Source organism: Triplophysa dalaica, chromosome 12 (genome assembly GCF_015846415.1).
Source record: "Triplophysa dalaica isolate WHDGS20190420 chromosome 12, ASM1584641v1, whole genome shotgun sequence".
Classification (NCBI taxonomy): domain Eukaryota; kingdom Metazoa; phylum Chordata; class Actinopteri; order Cypriniformes; family Nemacheilidae; genus Triplophysa; species Triplophysa dalaica.
In genome coordinates this window covers 15,461,291-15,484,086 of record NC_079553.1, presented here as the reverse complement: position 1 = coordinate 15,484,086, position 22,796 = coordinate 15,461,291, and the positions used below count along the sequence as shown (strand labels likewise).

The 22,796-nt window shown below is 36.5% G+C and overlaps 1 protein-coding gene across 1 annotated transcript in view; it reads left to right on the top strand.

Moving 5' to 3' along the window:
- Nucleotides 1–22,338, top strand: part of lars2 (leucyl-tRNA synthetase 2, mitochondrial) — a 56,317-nt gene extending 33,979 nt beyond the window's left edge. Inside the window, exons 8-21 of the mRNA XM_056763131.1 lie at nt 1,055–1,162; nt 1,411–1,570; nt 2,056–2,160; nt 3,158–3,273; nt 3,353–3,636; nt 9,206–9,304; nt 10,613–10,750; nt 11,062–11,165; nt 12,848–13,030; nt 13,276–13,445; nt 16,502–16,579; nt 16,659–16,770; nt 18,788–18,915; nt 21,613–22,338. Of these exons, the coding sequence (XP_056619109.1) occupies nt 1,055–1,162; nt 1,411–1,570; nt 2,056–2,160; nt 3,158–3,273; nt 3,353–3,636; nt 9,206–9,304; nt 10,613–10,750; nt 11,062–11,165; nt 12,848–13,030; nt 13,276–13,445; nt 16,502–16,579; nt 16,659–16,770; nt 18,788–18,915; nt 21,613–21,792 (1,965 nt within the window). The 3' untranslated portion in view covers nt 21,793–22,338. The remainder of the gene's footprint in view (nt 1–1,054; nt 1,163–1,410; nt 1,571–2,055; nt 2,161–3,157; nt 3,274–3,352; nt 3,637–9,205; nt 9,305–10,612; nt 10,751–11,061; nt 11,166–12,847; nt 13,031–13,275; nt 13,446–16,501; nt 16,580–16,658; nt 16,771–18,787; nt 18,916–21,612) is intronic.
- Nucleotides 22,339–22,796: the final 458 nt, after the last annotated feature.

Sequence of the window (22,796 nt, the reverse complement as noted above, 5' to 3'; positions counted from 1 at the left end):
TTCTCCTCGCCTTTTCTTATACGCAAGAGCTTCTTTTTTCAGCCCTGGTCTGTATGTGTGTTGAGATTTTGAGGGGTTTGTGAGACTTCTGTGAAGAATGCCAGTCTTGAGGCCACCATACTTCTATCCTCATTCCAAATGTGAAGGCAGCAGCCTGTGTTATGGAAGAAATCGACAATTTTCAATTGAGAATATAGCCGGAAAGACTTAAAGGGAGAGTTCACCTAAAAAGGAAAATTCTGTGTCATCATTTACTCACCCTTATGTAATTAATGACTGTATAAATTACTTTGTTCTGATGAACACAGAGAAAGATATTTGGAAGAATGTTAGTCATTTTCAGTTCAGGGACATCATTGACTACCATAGTAGGAAGAATTAAATGATAGTCAAATGTGGGCGAGAACTCTTTGTTTTCCTAAATTCTTCAAAATATCTTCAATTTTTGTTTCATTATGTAAGCTAATACATTTACATTACAACCTAATGGTTACTGTTATCTACTTATAAGCATTTTTATTTTGCAAATACGCAACCTACATGTTGCCATCTTTATTAATGAGCTCTCATTCCTGGGCATCAAACTTTTTTTGGCCTTTTTAAATATTTGTATTGCCAGATGGAGGAACACTAGCAGGGATTCAAACTCTGGTCGCCCATGGCGTTATTTGTCAGTGCCGACACTAGGCATAATACTTTGTGAGGTGATGTCATAAGTCGCACAGTAAATGCCATGTGTTTAACGACAACTATCGTGACACTAAAACCAAAGGCACAGCTTGAAAGCCCAGACTATCCTGACAAGGTGCACAGCAAGAAATGTTTGATTTTTATAAATTAAAATTAATTTAGTAAAAAATATCACAACATAACATTAAATACATACGAATAAATGTGCCTTTGGGCAGCAGAACTGAACTTTATTTACCAGCCACTAACATCAACAAAATGTTGCAGTTTAAGATGAGACTGGTGATGACTGACTGTGTATTAATCATCCCTTACATGTATAATGTACATATTTTAAGGATTAATAAAAAATGGTGTTTTGCAGCCTCTGCTGGATGCTTTGGCCGATCTCCCAGAATGGTATGGAGTCAAAGGCATGCAGGCCAATTGGATTGGAGACTGTTCAGGGTGCTTTTTCAACCACAAATTAAAGGTATAGCTTGTTTCTTCTGTACAGCTCTTGTGTAAGCAGACAGGATTTGGCTTTTGTCAGCTCCACGGATCCTTTCATAGATATTGTTGCTTGCTGCTGTGAAATAATGTGTGCTTTTCATCAAGTTTAGCTGGAGGTTGTGTACTGTATGGGTGCTTACAGAGTCCGTTTATGAATGCATATGGACAATTTTTAGCATTACAGAAATTAACCCTTTAATTATTTTTTTCTCTCTTTCTTTTTCTCAGGTGAATGGTCAGGACACCGGGGAGGTGTTATCTGCATACTCCTGTTCTCCAGAGGCTGTATATGGATCTGCCTACATCTCCATCCTGCCTTCTCACCGATTGCTACATGGTTCCTCTCCCCTCAAATCATCTTTGCTTCAAGCTCTGAGACCTGGAGCAGGTGACGACATCACACACACTCATTGCTAGGGGCAGTTTCTCTCGAGCATAACTTAATGTATAGAGCACTTTCATCGGCAAAAAGAGTGAAGCATATTTGATCAATGAAAATAATCTCTAACATAGTCATACTGCTCTATTTTTGTTACTATATGTTGCGGTTTGAAGCGGGTAAGTGCATTTTCACTCTCCTAAAGCTGTGCAGATTGAAATTTTTGGATTTTTGACTACAAATCCTGTAGTCTATTTAAGGAACAGCTTTTTCTTGAAGATATCTCAGTTATGATAAGTATGGGAATCATAAAGTATTTAACCTCTATGCTTTTTATCCTGATGCCAGTTCACATTTCAGTTCCTTAAGAATAACATTTCAGTTTTCCTTCACATTTGAATTGTGTTTTTTCATTGTTATTTGGACTAGCTCTTGATATTAGTTATTCAATGTTTTGTTTGCGGTTCATTAATCTTTGACCTCTGCATCTGCAGACAGCCTGACTGAGGTCACTGCCCTCAACATGTTCACCGGCCATGAGGTTCCAGTTGTTATTTCAGGCAGAAATGAGTTCAAAGGACATCTAGACACTGTGATAGGTGAGTTAGTGTTCTTGGTGCCAAAGATTGTTTGTATTGAAGGACAAAAAGTCCAAAATTTGTGCCCAACATTTTTGCACGTTTAAAAAACAATATGAACTCACGTTTTGTCAATCACATTTACACACTCCCTCCGTTATTTTCGTCTGTAATGAAAAAATTTGGAACGAAATACCATACAGGGTTTACGGTCACGGTATTTAAAAATGCACACAAATGGCAGAATTTTTCCCAAAACATTTACATTTTTTAGTAATATTTGTAATTTTGTTAAAGAATTGACAACATTCAAGGTTTAATTTAACCGTTTTAACTCTACGATACATATCTCAATGTTTTTGTATTGCGAATTTGCTATATTTTGTAACTGCCCTAGAATTTAGTACTAGATTTTTAGAAGATATTTCGCTTTATCGTATTAGACATCCATGTTTGTCATTATTCTGCACAATCAGGAGATACAAAATATCAAACTTAAACTTCTGTTTCTCAGATGTTCTGCTTAAAGGAACAGTTCACCCAAATATGAAAATTCTGTGTTGATTTACTCATTTACCCTGGCCTCAAGTCTTTACAAATCTGTATAAATCTTTGTTCTAATGAACACAAAGAAAGATTTTTGGAAAAATGCTTGTAAACAAATAGTTCTTGGCCACTATTGACTATGATAGGAGTAAACAATTCCTTGTAAATGTATATTTTGAAGAGTGTAGGAAACCAGACAATTCTTGGGAAAATCTGACTACCATTGTCATTCTTCCTACTATGGTAGTCAATGGTGGCCAAGAACTGTTACAAGCATTCTTCCAAATATCTTTCTCTTTTTTCATTGGAACAAAGAAATGTATACAGATTTGGAGTAAATGATGACCGAATTTTTATTTTTGTTCTTTTAAGGCTGATTATTTAGATATTTCTAGATATTTTTAATTGTGTCCAAATACCCTTTTGGTTCTACATGTTATGGGCCAATGTATGTTTATTTTATTTTTAACAGGCATCCCCGATAGCAATGAGGAGGATGCAAAACTTGCTCAGTCTCTGGGTTTGAGCTGGAACTCTGTTCTGAAGAGACAGGAAGATGGATCTGAGACTTTAATAAACTCAGCTGAGGTACACTTACCGTCATAGCTTTACACACTGTATACTGTTTGTTGGTGACTGTAACCTCTGATCAACTCTCTTGATGTAGTTTACAGGTCAAAGCCATGAAGTAGCTTTTAATTCTATTACTCAAGAAGCCCAGCAGAGGAAAGTTGGCGGATACCTCACTAGTACAAAGCTGCGTGATTGGCTAATCTCAAGGCAGCGTTTCTGGGGCACGCCCATTCCCATAGTTCATTGCACCTCATGTGGGCCTGTAGCAGTTCCAGAAGAGGATCTTCCAGTCGTTCTGCCTAAAATACCCCACCTCACCGGGAAAGGGGCATCACCCCTGAAGACGGCAGAGGATTGGCTGAGATGCCAGTGTCCGAGGTAAGACCTAAAACTTGTTTTGTTTTGAAAGAGAAAGGCAGTGCAAACATGTTGCAGGTTAACTTCAAACCTGCATCTTCACTTGAGCATCAGGACTTGTTTGTATTAATCATGCACCTCACCACTGTAGGCCTTGACTTTTTTCCAAATATCTTTTTACATTGAAAGATCAAGAATCACATGTTTGAGATAATAAAATTTGACTTTGTTTCCTCTCACTATAAAGTCCGACAAGGACCCCAAAAGCTCTTTTTATCAGAGCTTTGTGTAATGGAATAATTTGCCCTCACTTGTCTGAAGCCATGAACTCCCACTTGATCGCATGCAGTGCCGACAGAGTCAGCCAGATCTCATTGTTTCAAATTTCATCAAAACAGTGGTGTTCAGACTTAGAAGTGGCTTGTTTCAAGGAGTTCTCGTTCCCTGGAGGCTACCGGGATCATTACCACTGAGTCATGGAGCGACTGAAGATGTGTGTAGAGATAGCACCCCTCAGTGTGAAGGGTATTAATAGATCATCTCTGACCATGAAGCACGGTTATCCAAGTGTCACAGTAGCTGAAACCTGCTGACACTTTAAACAAAATCCTGTGTTTGATGTTCACGATTGCAAAAAATATATTTTTCCATACGTTTTATCCACATGCCAATTTTTTCCTATGTATACACCAGCTTTTTAGTAATCGATTGTGATTAAATTTACTCCCAAAAAGAATCTACACGTCTCACTCACAAAGTTAGAATAATTAAACTAAAGGCAATCTAAATAAATATGTATTTATATTCAAGCAATATATAGCCCTTTTGAGATAAACGCATCAGAATCTTTTCTGTTGTGTGACGTAATCTGTGTGACGTTCTGCGTTGTGATGAGCTCAGTATTTTGAATGAAATAATATCCTATAAATATTCCTATAAAAAATACAAAAACACGTAAAGAAAAATTTGATAAATATTAAATTGTTAGTTCTGATCCTTGATTCTGATGTTGTGCCGTGTTCTAAGCTTAAACTGTTTATGTGAGACCATATTGTTTGGAGGGGCAATCATTTTTTTTATATCATTCGATTTTATTTGCTGTGTATTGATTTACACAGGCTATGAATATGGAATAGGCGTTTTATAAATGCAATAAGCAGAGTGATTTCATTTATCCATGCCCCATAGCTGTAATAGGCAGTTTCTTCGGACGCATGCACCTGGCCCGAATCAAACTATCAATTTGTTGAATTTTGTTGTATTTAAAAAAACAAATAAACAATTTGTTAAAGTTAAGGAGCGTGTTAAGAATGCGCAGTAGTGTTGTTGATTTTAACTAACAACAACAGTTTTAAGAAATCGATTACCTTGCCTTTAAGTGCATGAAGTGTCCAGAGATTTTGTCTGAGATTTTTGTTCTTCACCCTGCGTGCATATAGTATATTTGTTTACTACAAAATGGCGTAGAATAGTGTATAAGTGCGCGATTTTGGATGTACCTATAGACTCCGATGAATTGCAATTTCAATCTTTGGTTCACCAAAGACATTTAGGGTTAGCGAAACATGTTCAATTTCTAGTTTACTTGTTTTAATAATGTTATACAACAGAAACAGAAAATATGTCATCAAGAACGAAATTATTTTGCAATTAGTTTACTCTGTATTAAAAAAAATGTGACAGTTAAAAACTAGAAGCAAACTACAGTGTTGTTTATAACTCATGTTTATAACTAGGACAATCAGAATTAAAAAAACCTCTAAGTGAAGTCTTGGTGGTGTGATCGCAGCTTCTGAAATCAGCTGCCTATGTAGACAAATATAACAACAACAGAGTTTTACAGTTTTGAAACATAGTCAATTAGTATGGACTGTTTTTGTCTTCGACAACCATCATATTATAACCATTGAGATTTTAGCATCAGGTGTTTTAAAAAAAAAAATCTTTCTTGGGAGTCCAAATAGATATTTAACGGGTAGAATAAAAACAAAGTTTTTGATGCCTAGCACTTCTTATTTTGTTGATGAGGAGATTGGATCATCTCTCACTACTAAGACTTCAAAGAAAATCATCTCGGTTCTTTAATTGAACACATACATTCATCTGTGCGGCTGTGGAGAGAGAATGAGACTGAAGGAGATTGAAAAGTGATGGTGCTTATCTGCTTCAGCTTTGAGAGAAAGAGAAATCATTTCCTGAGCTATGATAATGTCTCCGGCCCTGTTGCTAGAGGTTTAATTGAATCAGAGCCAAAACAAAAAAACATGAGCTGTCAAGAAAGCGTCTTTCATCTGGCATTGGCTGTTGATTACACATAAAAATAAAACAGCCACAAAGCTTGGTTTCCTGTTGATGTCTGCCAAGTTCCACATGATGAATTTGACATGATTTTAAGGACCTTTGTATTTTTATAATTTGCATCTCTGCATTAATCTGGTTCTAAAAAATACCAATTCAATTAAATGTTTGTATCATAGAATCAAATGTGTTTTTGTTTAGCTAGCTAACGCTACTTCTATATGACTAACTGTATTAACATATCGATATTATCGACATATTCACCAAAAATGAAAACCAGCCTCTGCAGGCTATTTTGTTCAGATGAAACGTGGATCCAGAAGTTTTTGGATATATAGTATTATACAGATGCTTTGTCCCCACATCCAGTATTTTGGCAGATTGATTACTAAAGTGTTCCTCCAAATATTGGACCAAAGTGAATTTTTGGTTACTATAGTTTGACAGTTAATATAGTTAAACCATGGTTAATTTGAATCTCAAAGGTCGATTTATCTCCAATTCACACTACAATTTGTTCTAGATCAGTAGATACTTTCATACAGAAACACTATATGAAGTCATTAATTTAGATGCTGACGCTGATGTTCTTCAGGTTTTGGTCACAGCGTTTTTTTACTGATATTATACTGCAGTTTCCAGTCAGTGTGTGTCTAATGTGTTCCTCCATGAGCATTTTTGTCAATAATGAGCTGAAAACGCAAAGAAACAAAACTGTAAAATCTCACTTTTTTAAGTAAATAATGGCCCATAATCTCACAGCGTGCATGTGCTGTAAAAACACTCCTGTGAGGCACCTCATTACGCTTCCTATGTGGGATGCTGGTCTCTCAAATGGCACCTGGCTTTCAAAGAATTAACCTGCTACACCTTCACCCTGTTGCTAGGCAACCGGGAGGCGCTTGGCTCACGCTGCCGGTGGTATAATAGGCAGGATTGTCTGAGCGTTGGACTGATTATCAAAGATAGGGTGGACTCTCAGACTGAAGTGTAGGGAGCGGACACACTCTTTGGGATTGACATTAGAAGGGCAGGAATCCCTCTTACGTACAGCTCATGTGGGTTGAGCGTTCGAACGTTGATTTGTTTCTTATGATGCTGATGGTTAGAAGAATGAAGTCTACAGAGACATGTAAACTGACAGATGGCCTGTGTCTATGAAGCGCTGTTTGCTTTGGGTGCGAGACGGGCGCGGTGTCATTGTGAGTTTGGTGGTGCCAGATGATGAAACCCACACTGGCTGGCTTGGGCAGTAACAGAGTATTTGTAATAGTGTTATGTAACTACGTGGCTCAACATTATTTTTATTTCTGTTGGTGGGAGCCAGTTAGATTTTTACGTGAGTAAAAACACACCTGCTAAATTCTGTGAGATACTGTATTTATATTTACCAGTAATTAAAATGATATATAAATGTTTATTAATTTGTATATTTTCTTAAATATATAAATGTATGTCTAAGTGTTTATGAATACAAAATATTTGTGCACAGTACACAGACATATATTATGTAAACAAAAACTTTTATTTTGGAATGCGATTAATCGCGATTAATCGTTTAACAGGCCTGCCGAAAATATATCCGTGCGATTGTTCTTGTCTCAAAATGCACACACAGGGCTGGAAAATAATTAAATAACAATAACCATGGCCATAGAATTAACTTCGAAAAATATGATATGTTTTTTAAACACATTTTCGATATTTAAATATACAGAGCCCTCGCTCTGAACCGCGGCCACTGGTGTGATGGATCGCCGCTCCATCTAGTCCCAGTATAAATCTCTAGTTTAAGCTCTTTTCACATTAACTTCTTTTTGAGAAGAAAAAGTAGACCAATGCGCTTTTCTAGTAAAAACCCGCTGGCAGCCCTTGGTTACAAACAGCAGCCGAACGCCATGTCTTTGTCGTCAGCGTCTGTGCAGGAAGGCAGCCCAGAGAAACAGACAGGCAGCGTAACGGAAGTCTTTTTGAACAAAACAGAGAGCGTCTTTGCAATAAATAATCACATATTTAAAAACTACAGTTCTTATTTCTCGCTAGAAATGCAATCAGAAGTTGTTGAAAGTGAAAATTAAACTTACATTTATACAAAACTTTGCTTCAACGGGCGTTTTGGCCACCGTTATATTTTTTCGACCTGGAGCCTTCTCAACTAATCATGTTCCTCGCATGTTGTTATGGAAACGACAGGTCTCTGTCATTGGTTAGCTCGGGAAGGGAGCTTGGCTGTTTATTTCAGAAAAGTTGAACTTTTTTCAACCTCAGAAGACGCTCAGATCTGCAGAAAAAGATGCCGTAGCTGGTGTTTAAAAAAGCGCTCAGGACGTTTTTGAAAATACGATTTACTCCATAGAATTATAACATAAAACAGACCCTAGTAGCTTCAAAAAAGAAAAAGTTTAAACACAGTTTAAGTTTATTATTGATAAATTTTGTCCGTTTATAAAATGGATCTGCAATGCTTGCTTTCGGAAAATAAACTAAAAAAAATGTAAACAGTTCTCAATGTCATTTTCGAGTGCAGAATGCCAAATTTCGTAGTTTTTTTGAAGGGCCTTTGAAAGACACTGCAACAAATAAAAACGGTTCTTGTCAGCTTGCAGGAGAGCATGGCAGACCAAGTTTTGACATAAAAACGGGAATTACAATCATACATAAAATTCAGTGGACCTTAATTATTGAAAATGATTCATTTAGACAAATATGTCAAAAAGAAAAAGGGTCAAGTAACGGAAGGCATGTACCCCTGTAGAGCTTTGAAAATATGCTAATGCTTAAAGCACATTTGAAGTTATGGAATTATGCTCTGTATCACATTTAGAAAAGTTATTCTCAATTTTATTGGTAAACATGATTCTAATATTTGAAACTTACACAAGGTGAGGGCACAGTCCTATACAAAAATATTTTATTCTAATATTCTAATTCACTGCTGGCATCTAAGAATGAGTTTGATCCGGATTTTATTGTTCATATCAGAGGGCTCTCTCAACTTCTATCTTAAATTTTACTTTTGTTATATTGTCTTTATCGTTATCGAAGTTATATCGTACTGACCAAAATGCTTAAATATATTTTAATATCAATGTGGGCCATATCGTCCAACCCTATGCACACAGTAATGTTTGCTTGTAAAGTATGTATTTAAAACCTAATTTAACTAAGGCCTAGTCCTTGTTTAAACTTATCCCTGTCTGGGAAACCACCCCTAAGACTTTAATCTATTAAAGACTGTGTGTAAGTTTATTACCACATTGTGATGTTTACATAGCATTGCTTCCTCTTTCAGGTGTAAAGGTCCTGCGGAGAGAGAAACAGACACCATGGACACGTTTGTTGACTCCTCCTGGTATTATTTCAGATACACTGACCCACACAACCAGGTGAGGTAAGAAGGAATGTCTAGTCTCTCTCATAAACAAGTGTTTGTATAGATGAGCACCTAGAGAAGTTGAGATAGTCATTTAGCACCCATCTTTGTTATTTCACATCAAGATCACTGCCAATTTTTTAAGGAAATGATTCACTCATAATCTTGTTTTTTTCATGTTTATTCACTCTTACTTTATGTCATGCATATGGCACTCTTTAACTCTACAAATACAAAGATGTTAATAAACTGTCTCTGTGTGTCAAGAGGTGACAATGAACAGACATAGTGACGATCTAAAAAGCACATATATTCAATACAAATCACTCCAGTTGTATGTCTTCTGAAGCAAACTTTAATAGCTGTATAAAAGCAGTAAAATTGCATATTACTAATAATTAAAAAAATGTTTAGTCACAGGACGCAAGCTATTGCCATGCCTTCATATTTATCATATTTAAAGCTTTAAAATGGCGCATCAGTTATGAGTCCTGTTCAATCTCATTATGCAGACATGTAGAGACAGCTTATGCTCATAAAAAACTATGTTAAGCTAGAAAGTACATTTAGGATGACATGAGAGTGATTAAATGGAGAGAGACTTTTTTTCTGTGGGGAGCTGTTCCTTTAAGGCTGTATCGCATGTATCCTTAACAGAGATTGTAAGATTAGTTGAAGAAATAAATCAGAAAGATAGCAAATTTATTAATAGGCTTATTACTTGTATTTTTATTTATTTTCAGTTCTCTAAAATAGAAAATTTAAACACTCAATTTAACCCTATTAACAAAATGCAGACGTGAACACAATTTTTTTTTCTCTTAAAGAAGAGATTTTGTGCTTTTTAGGCTCAGTCTGTATTGCATGCAATTTGCTGCGAAAAAACTTTGTGTTTAATTGGAAATAAAAATGTGTAGCGTCCATTGCTGATGTAGGTCGCTTTGGATGAAATGTATAATGCTTCAGCAGTTTAAATTTAGCGGGGATTGTGTTGGCAGGTGGTTGTAGAGTCTCATGTTTGTTTATCACAGTTTTGTTTTCAATTCATGTAACAGTTAACAATCAGTCCTCAGGGCGTCTTTGAATGTGTTATTAGAGTGTCATAAATGTGATGTTTGTATATAGCAGCATTAACAGAAAAGAGAGTTTGTGTGCTAACAAAGATGTACTGAGATGTTACTGTCTGTCTCTCTCATGCACACCGTACACACACACACTGTTTCAGACAGGTTGTCTTTACATGAGTGCCCCTTAGTGGCAGCAGAACACATCAGCATACAGTATGTAGTACACATGATACAGTGAGAGACTTCTCTCCTCTTGCAGGCCTTTCGAGCGTTCCCAGGCAGATTATTGGATGCCGGTGGATGTTTACATCGGTGGGAAGGAGCATGCCGTCATGCATCTGTACTACGCCAGGTTCCTCAGTCACTTCTGCAGAGATCATGGCATGGTTTCACACAGGTGCAACATACAGTACAACATGTACACATCCACTGACTGGTCTGTAGTCAAGGACCAATAAGAAAAATTAAATGTAATACAATGTAAAACATCTTTATATGTATTTATGTAACAGCAGCATATTTGTTTTCATCTGACAATGTGTAGCATTAACAGCATTATGTGCTACAACGTAAAAAAAATACAGATTGTTAATACAAAAAACATCTATCCAGTCACTTCATTTTTATTCTTGTAAAACCATCCGTAGTGACACCTGTACAATATAACCCACGAATAAGATGTATTTCTCTTTTTATATCTTATTTCAGGGAGCCTTTCAAAAAGCTGCTGGTACAGGGTCTAATAAAGGGGCAGACATTTAGGGTGGCAGAGACCGGCCAGTACCTAAAGAAAGAAGATATTGATTTCACAGGTGCGTGGGGATGGTTAGATGCAGTTAAAAGATTAGAAAGAACATTTTACATCTTATCTTGACGTATCAGTTCATTCTCTGTGGACGCTTACGTAGACAGGCTCATGAAGGGGATTGTGGGATTGTGATAGAGTGGAGTGAAGGTGTCAAGAATTGATCAAAAGGCCCAAATGACAAGTGGTATCCAACTGCTTTGAGAACAGTTACATCTGCTATTAGTTATGGAGTTTCTGATGGCTTAGTTGCTTTAATCATTACGTATTACTCTATCTTATTCCTTATTAAAATAGATATTACTATAAGCATTTTCATCTGAAAATAGTTTCGCTGGCATGTTGCCAGGATGGTCACAAGTGAACTTAATACTCAATAGATGCAGAAATTATATGATTATATGACCAGCTAAATACAGTACTACTTATTTTTTCCGAAACCTACCTATCATTTGACATTTTCCTTCCCAGAATAAATAAAGGAAATAAATATAACTGACTGCTGGAACTGAAACTTTTATTAGGGTGATGCTGTATTCTTGCCACTAGATGTCAGACTAAGAGTTTAAGAAATAAATTCTGTAAAAATAAATTCTGTAAAAAATATAGAAAAATATACATATCTACACATACAATCCACTATATTTTGCTGCTTGTAAATTACATTTAGGGGCAGGTAGATCTACAAAAATTGACATAACAAAAGTAAGGCAACATATGCAACAAAATGATGAAAAATACAAAAGGAATTATTTTTAGAATTGACAATTTACTAAAGTTTAAGTTCTTTTTACTACAATTAAAAGTTATCAAATAAAAAACTAGTAACATTTCCATTATATTATAAATTCCTTTTAACCTCTGGTAAAAGTAAAGAAAATCCTTGGTTTTAAGGTTAAAGGTAAGCTTAATGAAAAACAGGTTTAAAAAAAACCATAAGGATTCACATAAGAAACCATACAACGTGTCTACACCAAAGCAACCGGTGCGCTGCAACGCGACAATAGACAACAGAAACTCATTAGACACCATTATTATTTTAGATTTGGTCCACACTGGATGCGGTGCGACGCGACAAACCCATTAAAACAAGCCATATGTTGTGTCGAGTCCTGCCGGTCTACACAGTGTTAAGGCTGTCAATAAGTTTTTGATTCCTAAAGAATTACCTTAAGGCCTTACAACTGTTTTATCTTAAAATAAATGAAGGGCCCAAAACAGCTTCCTTAATTCAATGTTGTTATGTTAATTGAACTGGAGGAACTAGCAACATGCATTTTTGGGGATGAAAATACTGTCCTGAAGAGAAATGACACGCGATTATTAAGAGAATATTAGTGTGCTGTTAAAGCAAACGTGAAAGCTGTTTTTAATAGCTTTATCATGTTTTGGTCCAGTTTTTTTTGTGCTTTTTTTCAGTTTGGCTTTTTTTGCTTTCTTTACTGTTGATATTATCCATAAATCAAACATTTAAGTAGTTGTCATGTTACAGTTGTGGTCCGATGATAGTTATTTTCAATAGCGCAACGGTAGCAGTTGCTTTCTTGTTGCTGAGTTTTAACACAAACTATCGTAAAATGCTTGATATAAAGGCTCTGGGTAAGGGTGATGGTTTATATGAGCAGATGTAAATAACAGGGGTAAACATTCCTTAAATGATTCAACAAACACTCTTTCTGTCTTTGGCAGGTCCTGAGCCTGTTCAGAGGACCACCGGGAAGCGACTTCAGGTAACGTGGGAGAAGATGAGTAAATCTAAACACAACGGGCTAGACCCACAAGAGGTGGTGCATCAGTATGGTCTCGACACCATGCGGCTGTACCTTCTATACGCTGCTCCACCTGAACAGGACATTTTATGGGATGTCAAGAGTGAGTAGTACTGACAGTATGCTAAACCTTTGTCAAATCAACCAAAAACCACCAAATCAATTCCATTGTGCTACTGAAGTGGCTGCACTGTTCTTTGAAATGACCTCAACATGTCCTAAACATTTAAAATCATTTTGTAAACGCATCAGTATGAACAAGGTGAAGACCTAAATTTCATTGGTGTTTTTAATAAAATCAAGTCTTGATGTAATTAGTTACTATGTTTTATATGTGTTTGTGTAAAGCCGATGCTATCCCTGGGGTGTTGCGATGGCAGGCCCGTTTGTGGGGACTGGTCACCAAACTAATAACTGCAAGAGAGGGTCATGAGACGCCCAACCCATCTGTTCTGAACAAGAGAGAGCGCACAGAGGCCAAGAAGATCTGGGAGAACAAAAACTACACTATCACACAGGTAAAACCATAAACAACATTTTTATTTCTGTTATGTTTTATAAATGTTTTTCTACCAAAGTTTGGGGCATGTTAGAGAGACCATATACAGTATTAGACCACATAGGGCTGTTTTGATTTGTTTGATTTGATATTTTCCCCTATCTTGACTTTTTGCTTTTGAAAAATATGAATATTCTGTTTGACTCTTATCTAATGTACTGTAAATTTAAATTTAGATTGTTTGCTGTTTCATCCTGTTTCAAAGCTTCCATTACGTAGAACACTTTTTACAATAAGGTTTTGTTAATTAATATCTATCACGTGAAGTAACAATGAGCAGCATATTTTTACAGGATTTATTAATTTATGTTCAGGTTAGTCTATATCAATACACTTATTCATGTTAGTTCTGTGTGCATTAAGTAATGTTAACAATTAAACTTTTAAAAAATGTATAACATGTTTAACATTAAAAACGATGCATAAATGCTGTATTGTTTGTTTGTTAGTATATGTTGACTAATGCAGTTAAGTAATGTTATCAAATGGAACCAGTTATGATAGTTATGATAGAGTCATTTTTGTAATAAACAGTGTGCACTACAGGCCCTGTAACTATCCAGTGATGTTCATTCAGGTCTAAAATGAAACACGTGTAAATAAATGATGATAGTTTTTTGGCTGAGCTTGAAGAGAAAGGGTGTGTAGAGCGGGAAAGTGATGGTAAATGTGGAATGTGCTGTTTTAGCAAAGTATAAAAAGTCTCCACAGGGGCTGAGATTGATTTCGGACTGGTAAAAGGCCTGGGCTGTGGTTGATCCAATCCAAAGCCACTAAGGATTTGATCTCCTGCCGGGAAAAGCCATTGTAATCAGCTGTGACTTTTCTTTGGTCAGAGCCTCTCGAGGACAGATGTGCCCATTGTGTTGTGTTGTAGAACCTGTTTTCCTAAACCAGATATTGACTTGTGCTATTCATAGGAAATTGATGGTCTATTTTCCACCACTAGCAGAAATGCAGTGTTTACACAAGGTGTAACACGAACACTTATTAGCAACACCTCCATAATACTTCGTCTTAGTAGACAGCATCCTGAAATGAAACCTTATTTGAAATGCTCCTTGTAGGCGGCAAATCCACTGTGATACTCTTATAACCATAAAAATGCCACACACAAATATTAGGTTGTCCTTTCTTTAAGTGCTGAATAAAAAGCCAGTGTATTCATAGATTTTTTGCATCCACCATTAGGGCTGCAACAAACGATTATTTTGATAGTCGACTAATCTACCGATTATTGGATCGATTAATCGACTAATCGGCTATTATTTCAATGACTAATCAGTACGTTTTTAATGATTATTCAGCTTTTGCAACTAGTTAAAACATTGAGTTATAGATAATTTACGTAATTTATAAAATCAATTCAGCTTTTGAAATTTGCTTTAATGAACTTGAACCAACTGGTGGTTACTCTCTTTAAGTTTGCTGATTCTGTACAACTCGAATCACACAAATACTCTCTCTCTAGAAACTTTCAAATACAAATAAAAATAAATAAATCAGGTACATTAAAGGCAATTTTTTTTTAAATGTAAACAAATCTCTTGACAGAAGCATTAAGCAGCATTTATATGACAACAGTTCAGTTTAACTCATTCCCCGTCAGCCTTTAAAAAAAAAAGTTGCCAGCCTACGCCAGCGTTTTTCTACATTTTAACCAAACTTTGATGGCTCACACTACATTTTCTGTAAAGAATATATGGACAAACAATATGTCCAATGAAAGAACACAGTCTCTGCTTTTAAACAAAGGAAACCGTATTCTTCAATCTCGATTTGATCTTTTTTTATCACTCTTGGATGTGGGAAGGTTTCTTCAAAAATGCATCACTTTGATTAAAAGATAATTTTGAGTCAATTAGTTTTTTTTTGTCAAAGATTCCGCCCAGATTACACTCAGAACAATCATTAAAAACCGATAAGAAATAAACTAAGGTTCTAGGATTCTGTATTTTCCCGAAAGGTGTGTAACAGCGCCACCTGCTGTACAACAGTATAAACACTGATGGCGTTATAACTCGTTTGGCGGGAAACCGTTTTTTTTTAAATGACGAGATAAATCATCAATCATGTCGGTGAAAGAGCTAATGAAAAAGAGCAAGAAACAGAAGAAAATATTTTAAAATAAAGTCATGATATAAGACTCCTATCACTTAACTTCCCTCTCTTATAAGGATTTTCCGCTCATGTAATACCTAATAGTGTTATAATAATCAAAACAGGCTTGACTTTTAAACTTGATCAAAGCTTTTTACTTTGCAAAACAAATAATAACATAACTGTAATTATATGATTATTGTTGTTATTATCATTACTGTTATTATTGCATTCTCTCATAAAAAGATTTACCGCTAAGTTAGTTAGTTCTAGATTGAGAACACTCGCCTCTCTTCTGCTCATTCTCCGGGATGTTTCCTTTTTAAATACTCCAGCATGCAGGTTGTGCTGATGTGAAAGTCAAGTTCCGCCTTGTCAAACAACCGCGAAAGTCAACGAAAGTCAAACAACCGCATTTTGTCGTTTTTTATTTGGTGAATCTTTCCCACACTTTACTTGTTCACATTTGTTTGTACTCCGCCATAATTCTCGATGCGTGTCCTTCTACTGCGATAGCATTCAGGAAGGCTGCATTACACTCTAGCGCTACAGTACCGTAGCGGTCAAATTGTGATATTGCAGGCCCTTAAATTAAGTCACGTAATCAAACGACTACTCGACAACAAGAATATTTGTCGACTATTTTTTATTGTCGACGTTGTCGACAATGTCGACTAATCGTTTCAGCCCTATCCACCATTCATTCAGCAATGCATTCTTGGATTTTCTTATGTTCCGCTTGCCGTGTGGAATTGCCTTTGCATTGGGCATGTACTTATAATTTGTTGAAATGCTGTCTACCAAGGTCGCTGTGTAGGATTAGGAAACAGATCATCAGGCCAGAAACACACTCTAGGCAAGTTTATAGTTTATTGTGTGTTGGATTGGACCTAAAGCAGATTATTTTGTTGACAGGTCACAGGTCATTTCACAGAGGACTTCCTGTTTAATGCCGCAATCTCTCGACTGATGGGCCTGACCAACACACTTTCAGTGAGTCTACCGTGATCATCTCTTCTGTTGACCGTCATATCATGAATAAGTTGATCTTTTTTTTTTCTTCTCACAATAGCAAGCTTCATCTCGAGTAGTTCTGCACAGTGTGGAGTTTGAGGAGGCTTTGGCATCTCTCTGTATCATGGCTGCACCAATGTGTCCACACTTAGCGTCTGAACTCTGGGCAGGTATGACAGTAGGGTCTTCAACAAATCATTCCTGTGAACCTATAGTGCTCATTTTTAATACTGTTTCAATGCCCTCTCACGTCTTTTCCAATCTTGAATGTTGTTCTTTAGAGAAACACCAAATAATCCTCACACAGCAATTTTCCATAAAACAACAGTTCAAGGTTACAATGCCTAGGTGAATAAGAAGTGTCTTATTTAAAAAAAATGAATGAATGATACAGCTCATATGAGTGGAATGCTGTCCTTGAGGGAAACATGTCCATGTGGCAGCTTATCTAATCCTGAAAGAGTCCACTACACCCTGCTAATGTAACAGATGTGAGCATGCAACGTTGCAAGGATCACATGTACCAAATCCCAGTGTGTTTCTCCTTATTGTTCTCTGTCATATCAGTTTCTCCACATTGTGTCTACTGTTCCTGGTGACTAAATGTTGGTGCGACATGTTCCCTATTATTATAAATACATTATGTTTTTTTTATTGTTATAAATACTTAATAGGGTTTTTTGTTTAGTTCTTATGCATTCCGCTGTATTTGACTAGCTGACATGAAAAGCTTGTCATTCGGAGAGCACAGTTCACGGTGAACATACTGTATATACATTTATAGACCACTTCAGAAGATATAAACAAAGCCGGTCCAAAAGAACTTCCTGTTTCACTTTTTTAACACTACACGAACACATAAAAAATACAACCAACAGAACATTTATAACAGTAACAAAATGTTTAACAAATATTTTTATGATTTCATATATACAGCTGTGGAAAAAGATTTCAAAGACGTTTTTCTGATTTTAAATGTAGGTATGTGTATTTATAGGTACCGTAAAATTATCATTTTTTAGTCCTGTGAACTACTAGCAATATCTCTACCAAATTTCTACCAATAAAAATATTGTTTCTATATGCATTTCTTCGCAAAAAATTAAAACTTGAGAAACAGGTGAAAATAACAGAAAAGATACTCTATATATTGAATATATATAGAATGGCCACAATACATTTAGGCATGCTGATTTGAAATGAACATTTGGAATGGTCTCCTAATGTTTTTCCACAGCTGTATATATGATTTTAAAATAATCATAATAAAGCAAAGTGGTGTACTGTATATAGTATATATCTTGCTATGTGGTGTGGCTTTTACTCAAACACACAACATAAATTAGAAAGGAAGCCATTTTGAATTAAAGGGGACAATATCCAGCTGTTTTGAACGTTTTTGGTAATCACCCTAACCGTGGTTATACTACAGTAGTTGCAGTACAGCTATAGTAGTAGAGAGATTATGATTTATGAACAACAACAACGATGATGTTGATAAAAAATCATTTTGGATGAAAGTGACAAATTGTAAGCTGGGTGAAGAGTCATGGAAAAAGCTAGGTATGGGAAAAACAAAGGAAACTTGCGACTGTAGTCCACTTCATCACATCCCGCTATTGTCACACACATACACACACACGCAGAAAGTGTATGTGTGTCTCTCTTGAGGCGAAATGTGAAATAAACACATCCTCACGCTCTGATAACAAACTGATAGATGGTAACCAGAAGACACAGGATGTGTGTGTGTCTAAAAGTTTTTTTCATGAAACAAAAGTAACTTTTAGAGAAACATAATAAACACAAAGTACTCTGTATGTTATATTCTGGGTTATATTTTCCAAATGTAGTAATACTTTTGGGTGAGGAAGAATCTGAACGTCATTGTTTTGGGCCCACTGTTTGAATATTTCACCTTTGCTACAGGTTGCATATCAAATATTAGGGATATTTTGGACATGAATGATATTAAATTTGTTGTGTATTGTTAACATGTCTAACACACACTGTACACGCTGTGGACCAGCGGAAACGTACATCCTTCCTGAAGGCCTTGTTTGGGGTCATACACAGGTTTCTAGATTTGCAGTAACTAAGTATGAATTTGACAATGTTATGTCTGTTTGTGTGCTAGATCAATCCATCTCAAATATAATGGTGTTAAACTAACATTTCTATGTACAGGTTTGTCTCAGGTGAGGAATCCTTTAGGTACCGTGCAGTCTGGGAAGGGAAATGTCCTTCAGCAGCCGTGGCCTGGTGTCGACCCAGAGTACCTTCAAACCCCTGACACGCTTCAGGTTTCTGTACGGGTATGTCCCACACACAAAAACTACTGCCACAAACTCCTCAAAACATTATAAAATCAGACACAATGTCTCTGCTTTTCAAACAGTTTAAGAGAATGAAATTCAGAGCTCTCAGCGTTTCTCAGGTTTTAACTTTGTAAAATTGTACACTGTTTTGGTAGGAAACGCGAGTGGTGCTTTCCCATCCAAAAATGGCCACAAAGATGCTTCGGGTGTTCTAGGTGGTGGTTTGGGTCTAGCCCAAATGTAAAGAGCCCCCTCCCGAGTTATAGTGCGGTTGCTACTGTAAATACGGTTCAAACCCCTTCCTTCAATGTAAGAAAGCAGCGAGAAAGAAGTGCACTTTTAAGTACCCAGATCACTCATTTCATCACTCATTCAACCGAAAATAAGAAGTGTGGAACTCTGGACACTTCATTCACTCAACGGTTGCAGTTCCGCTTACATTAGACACTGCTCCAGCAAAGTTCACCTGCAGAGGAATTACGCTTCAATCTAATGCTTAGTGAAGTCATGCTAAAATAAACAGATTATTCTACATTAAATGTACGATGTACAAATAGATTTTTATTGACAAGCATTGTATTGTGAGACTGACGTCATTTGCCCTCGTCTGGGAAAACGCAAACACTCTTGCGGTTAGTATAAAACCGTTTAGTATTCCACTACCACTCTTCTTAAATTCAAAGACTAGATGGTTGAGTGCATAGTGCATGGTTTAAGTGGATACTAGTGTATAGTATGAACCCTTCCTTCGATGTAAGTTTGGGATTTTTTCACTTGTTTCATTGCTCGCATAGAAAAAAACACAAATGCAATGCAAATTGTACCTCTCCTCAGGCAGCTCCACAAATGGAGGTATCATAAATATAACCCAGCGATGAACAATACTAGTCATGTCTTTGCAAACACCATAAATTACAAATTATATAATAAAACATAGTGTTTGTTTGCAGAATATTCAGGCTCAGCACATATTTTTTTTGGGAAAGTGACCAAAGGGAAAGTAGCTCTAACTAAAGGCCTCTATTTCATTATAGACACTCTGTAATTTGTGTTTGTAGGAGTGTGTGTGAATTGCTTGGACTCTGAATTACTCATGATGGGTAAACATTTATAACAGGCTACAATCTTCTGTGCGCCCGACTCACTGCAAAGGACTTGTGTGTCCCTTCATGCTTCTGCATGTGTGTGCATGTACATGTGTCTAGAGTTCTTGAGGCACGAGGTCCAGTTTAGACTACTAGCATAGCACACGCATCCTCCTTCATTTCTTATGTACACAAACTCCTACACAGATTTTTATTGGAGTATTTGTGATCAGGGGTCTTCTATATCAAAGTCATGAGCTCTGGAGGTTTCTTCCTCTTTGTTGTTAATCACATACTGCACTCCAGGGTTGAGTTCAGCCTCTGCTACCCAGAATGCTTTGCTCCACCCACTCTTTTCGGAGTCTCAAACTGGCAGCAGTCTGGTGAGGTGGCTTAGCACAGCTGCAGTATTTTGGGGAATCCCCTGCTTTGTGGGGGTGGATGAACTACTTTGGGAGTCATAATTATAGGGTTGAGCTTCTCCCATGTTTGGTCCAACAGTCTGGATGAAGACGCTGTGGGACAGATGTTAACAGTTTGGCACAAAAAACACACACACAACTACCGACAGATGCAGAAGCAAAGTATCTACCCTCAACGGATACAGGGGTTTGTTTGGCCATCTCTGAAACACTATAACTACAGCTTTAAAGACTAAAAGGACAGCTAATCCATAGTGATAAACTTTTGATTTTCCTGCGTAACACTCATACACAAAAATGTTTTTTGAAGGGCAGCAACAAAGTTATTTGTTGGAACCAGGGGCCGGATTCACTAAACATTCTTAAGAAGAAAACTTGAAACGGAGAGAGTCACAATTTTTACCGTGGCAACACACAAAACGTTTTATAATAACTACAATTTTTTAATAGTTGCTAACATTTTAGCTAACATGCTATCGTAAATGCCGTTTAGCACATCACATGCTAATATGCTATATAAGAATGCAAGGTGCTTTTTACACACAGAAAGTTTATTGTATAGATACAATAATCGTGTGTAATCATTGACAAAGCAAATTATTTTATTCTTACAATAGAAATTAAGATGTTCTTAGGAAAATATTTAGAACGTTTTAAGAAATGTTTGAGAATCGTACTTACGTACATTCTTACAAACTTCGAATCTTAAGAACAATCTTATATTTTGTCTTAAGAACAGTTTTGTGAATCCAGCCCTAGAATACTACAGAGACTTGGTGGTGGGCCTATTGTGTATGGCCACTAAGCCACCACCCAAATCAAACAACCAACAAAGTTAAAACCATTCAGGAAGCTTTAGCAACTTGCATTAAAAACAGTTCTGAATGAGAAAGCACCATTAATGTTTTTAGCATACAAATGTATGAATTAAAAAATGTGTCCTTGTTTTGCATAATTCAGACCAGACAGAATTCTCAATCTCAAATTATAACATTTTATTATAAGCTTAACATTGTGTATAAGGGTAATGTGAGAAGACATGTTGTTTATATGTAACCAAACAGTTATGGATTTCAGGTTTATTTAACGTGTTTAAAAGGTAGAAATGCTTGTTTTGATATCATAAAAAAAACTTTTAGTATTTAATCTTTCAGCTGTTTTCACTCTTCTTTCTGTATTCTCCCTAGATCAATAACAAGGTGTGTGGAAGTGTTTCTGTACCTTGTCAGGTGGCCCAGGATGCACAGAAGGTTCAGAAACTGGTGCTGGAAAGTCCTTTGGGCGTTCGCCTTCTATCTGACCGCATCATTAAGAAGGCTTTCCTATCCCCTAGAACTGCCCTTATTAACTTCCTTGTGGATGAATGACACAACAAATGAATGTGCCAAAGTATCTGATAACCATGGAGCCACCCAAGAACAACAGATGGTGAAACAATTAACTTAAAAATGGAACAAATAAGGACGTTGTTCTGGATTATTTGTGTTTTTAGATTTTTTTTCTGTAAATTGTGGACTTCTTCTAAATTCATTTCTAATAATATGAAGCTTTGCTGTTAAATAAAGATTATTTTAGCTGGTTTTAGGTTGTTGGGAGACCCATCCGAGCATCATTTCATCCAACTCCTCCTCTTAGCCCTTGTCACCTCAAATTCTAGAACAGGGTCAGTGTTGTGTACCAAGCTATTTCTGAACACCCAGTTTTAGCCTGGCATTAAAACACCTCTAACAGACCTGCATTGCTGCCTGAAAAGGAGATATGGAGACCATGCTGTGCTTTCAGAAAACAGTCAGGTTCCTGCTGGGTCTTATATTACATCTGACCTCATCAAACCGTCATTTATGTGACTCACTCTATCCTTTATGAATGTATGTCACTATATCAGCGAGCAAAATAAACTATTTTACATACTACTTTTCGGCTAAATAGTGGCTGTGTTGTCCATAAATAAAGAGCTAAGTACCCAGGTTAGAGAACCTACACACTAGACTTCATGGTGTGTACTTACAATGAATGGTTCACATACTGTGTTAGCAGTGGAAAGGCTGTGGATTTGTTACCCAGGGAGCACATGCACCATTGTTAACCTGAAGCACTGTTTGACAAGTGTCTGCAAAAAGCATAAAGATCAATTTATTGTAAAGTGTATGGTGTTTAAAAGGTATAATTCACCCAAAAATGAAAATTCTGTCATCATTTCCTCAACTTCGAGTTTCTGATGAACACAGAAAAATAAATTTGTAAGAATGTTTATAACCACACAGATTTTGCCCCCCATTGATGATTACCTTTTATGATGATTAAAATGCAATGGTAGTCAAAAGTGTCCCAGAACGGTTGCTGTCCTACATTCTTCAAGATGTCTTCATTT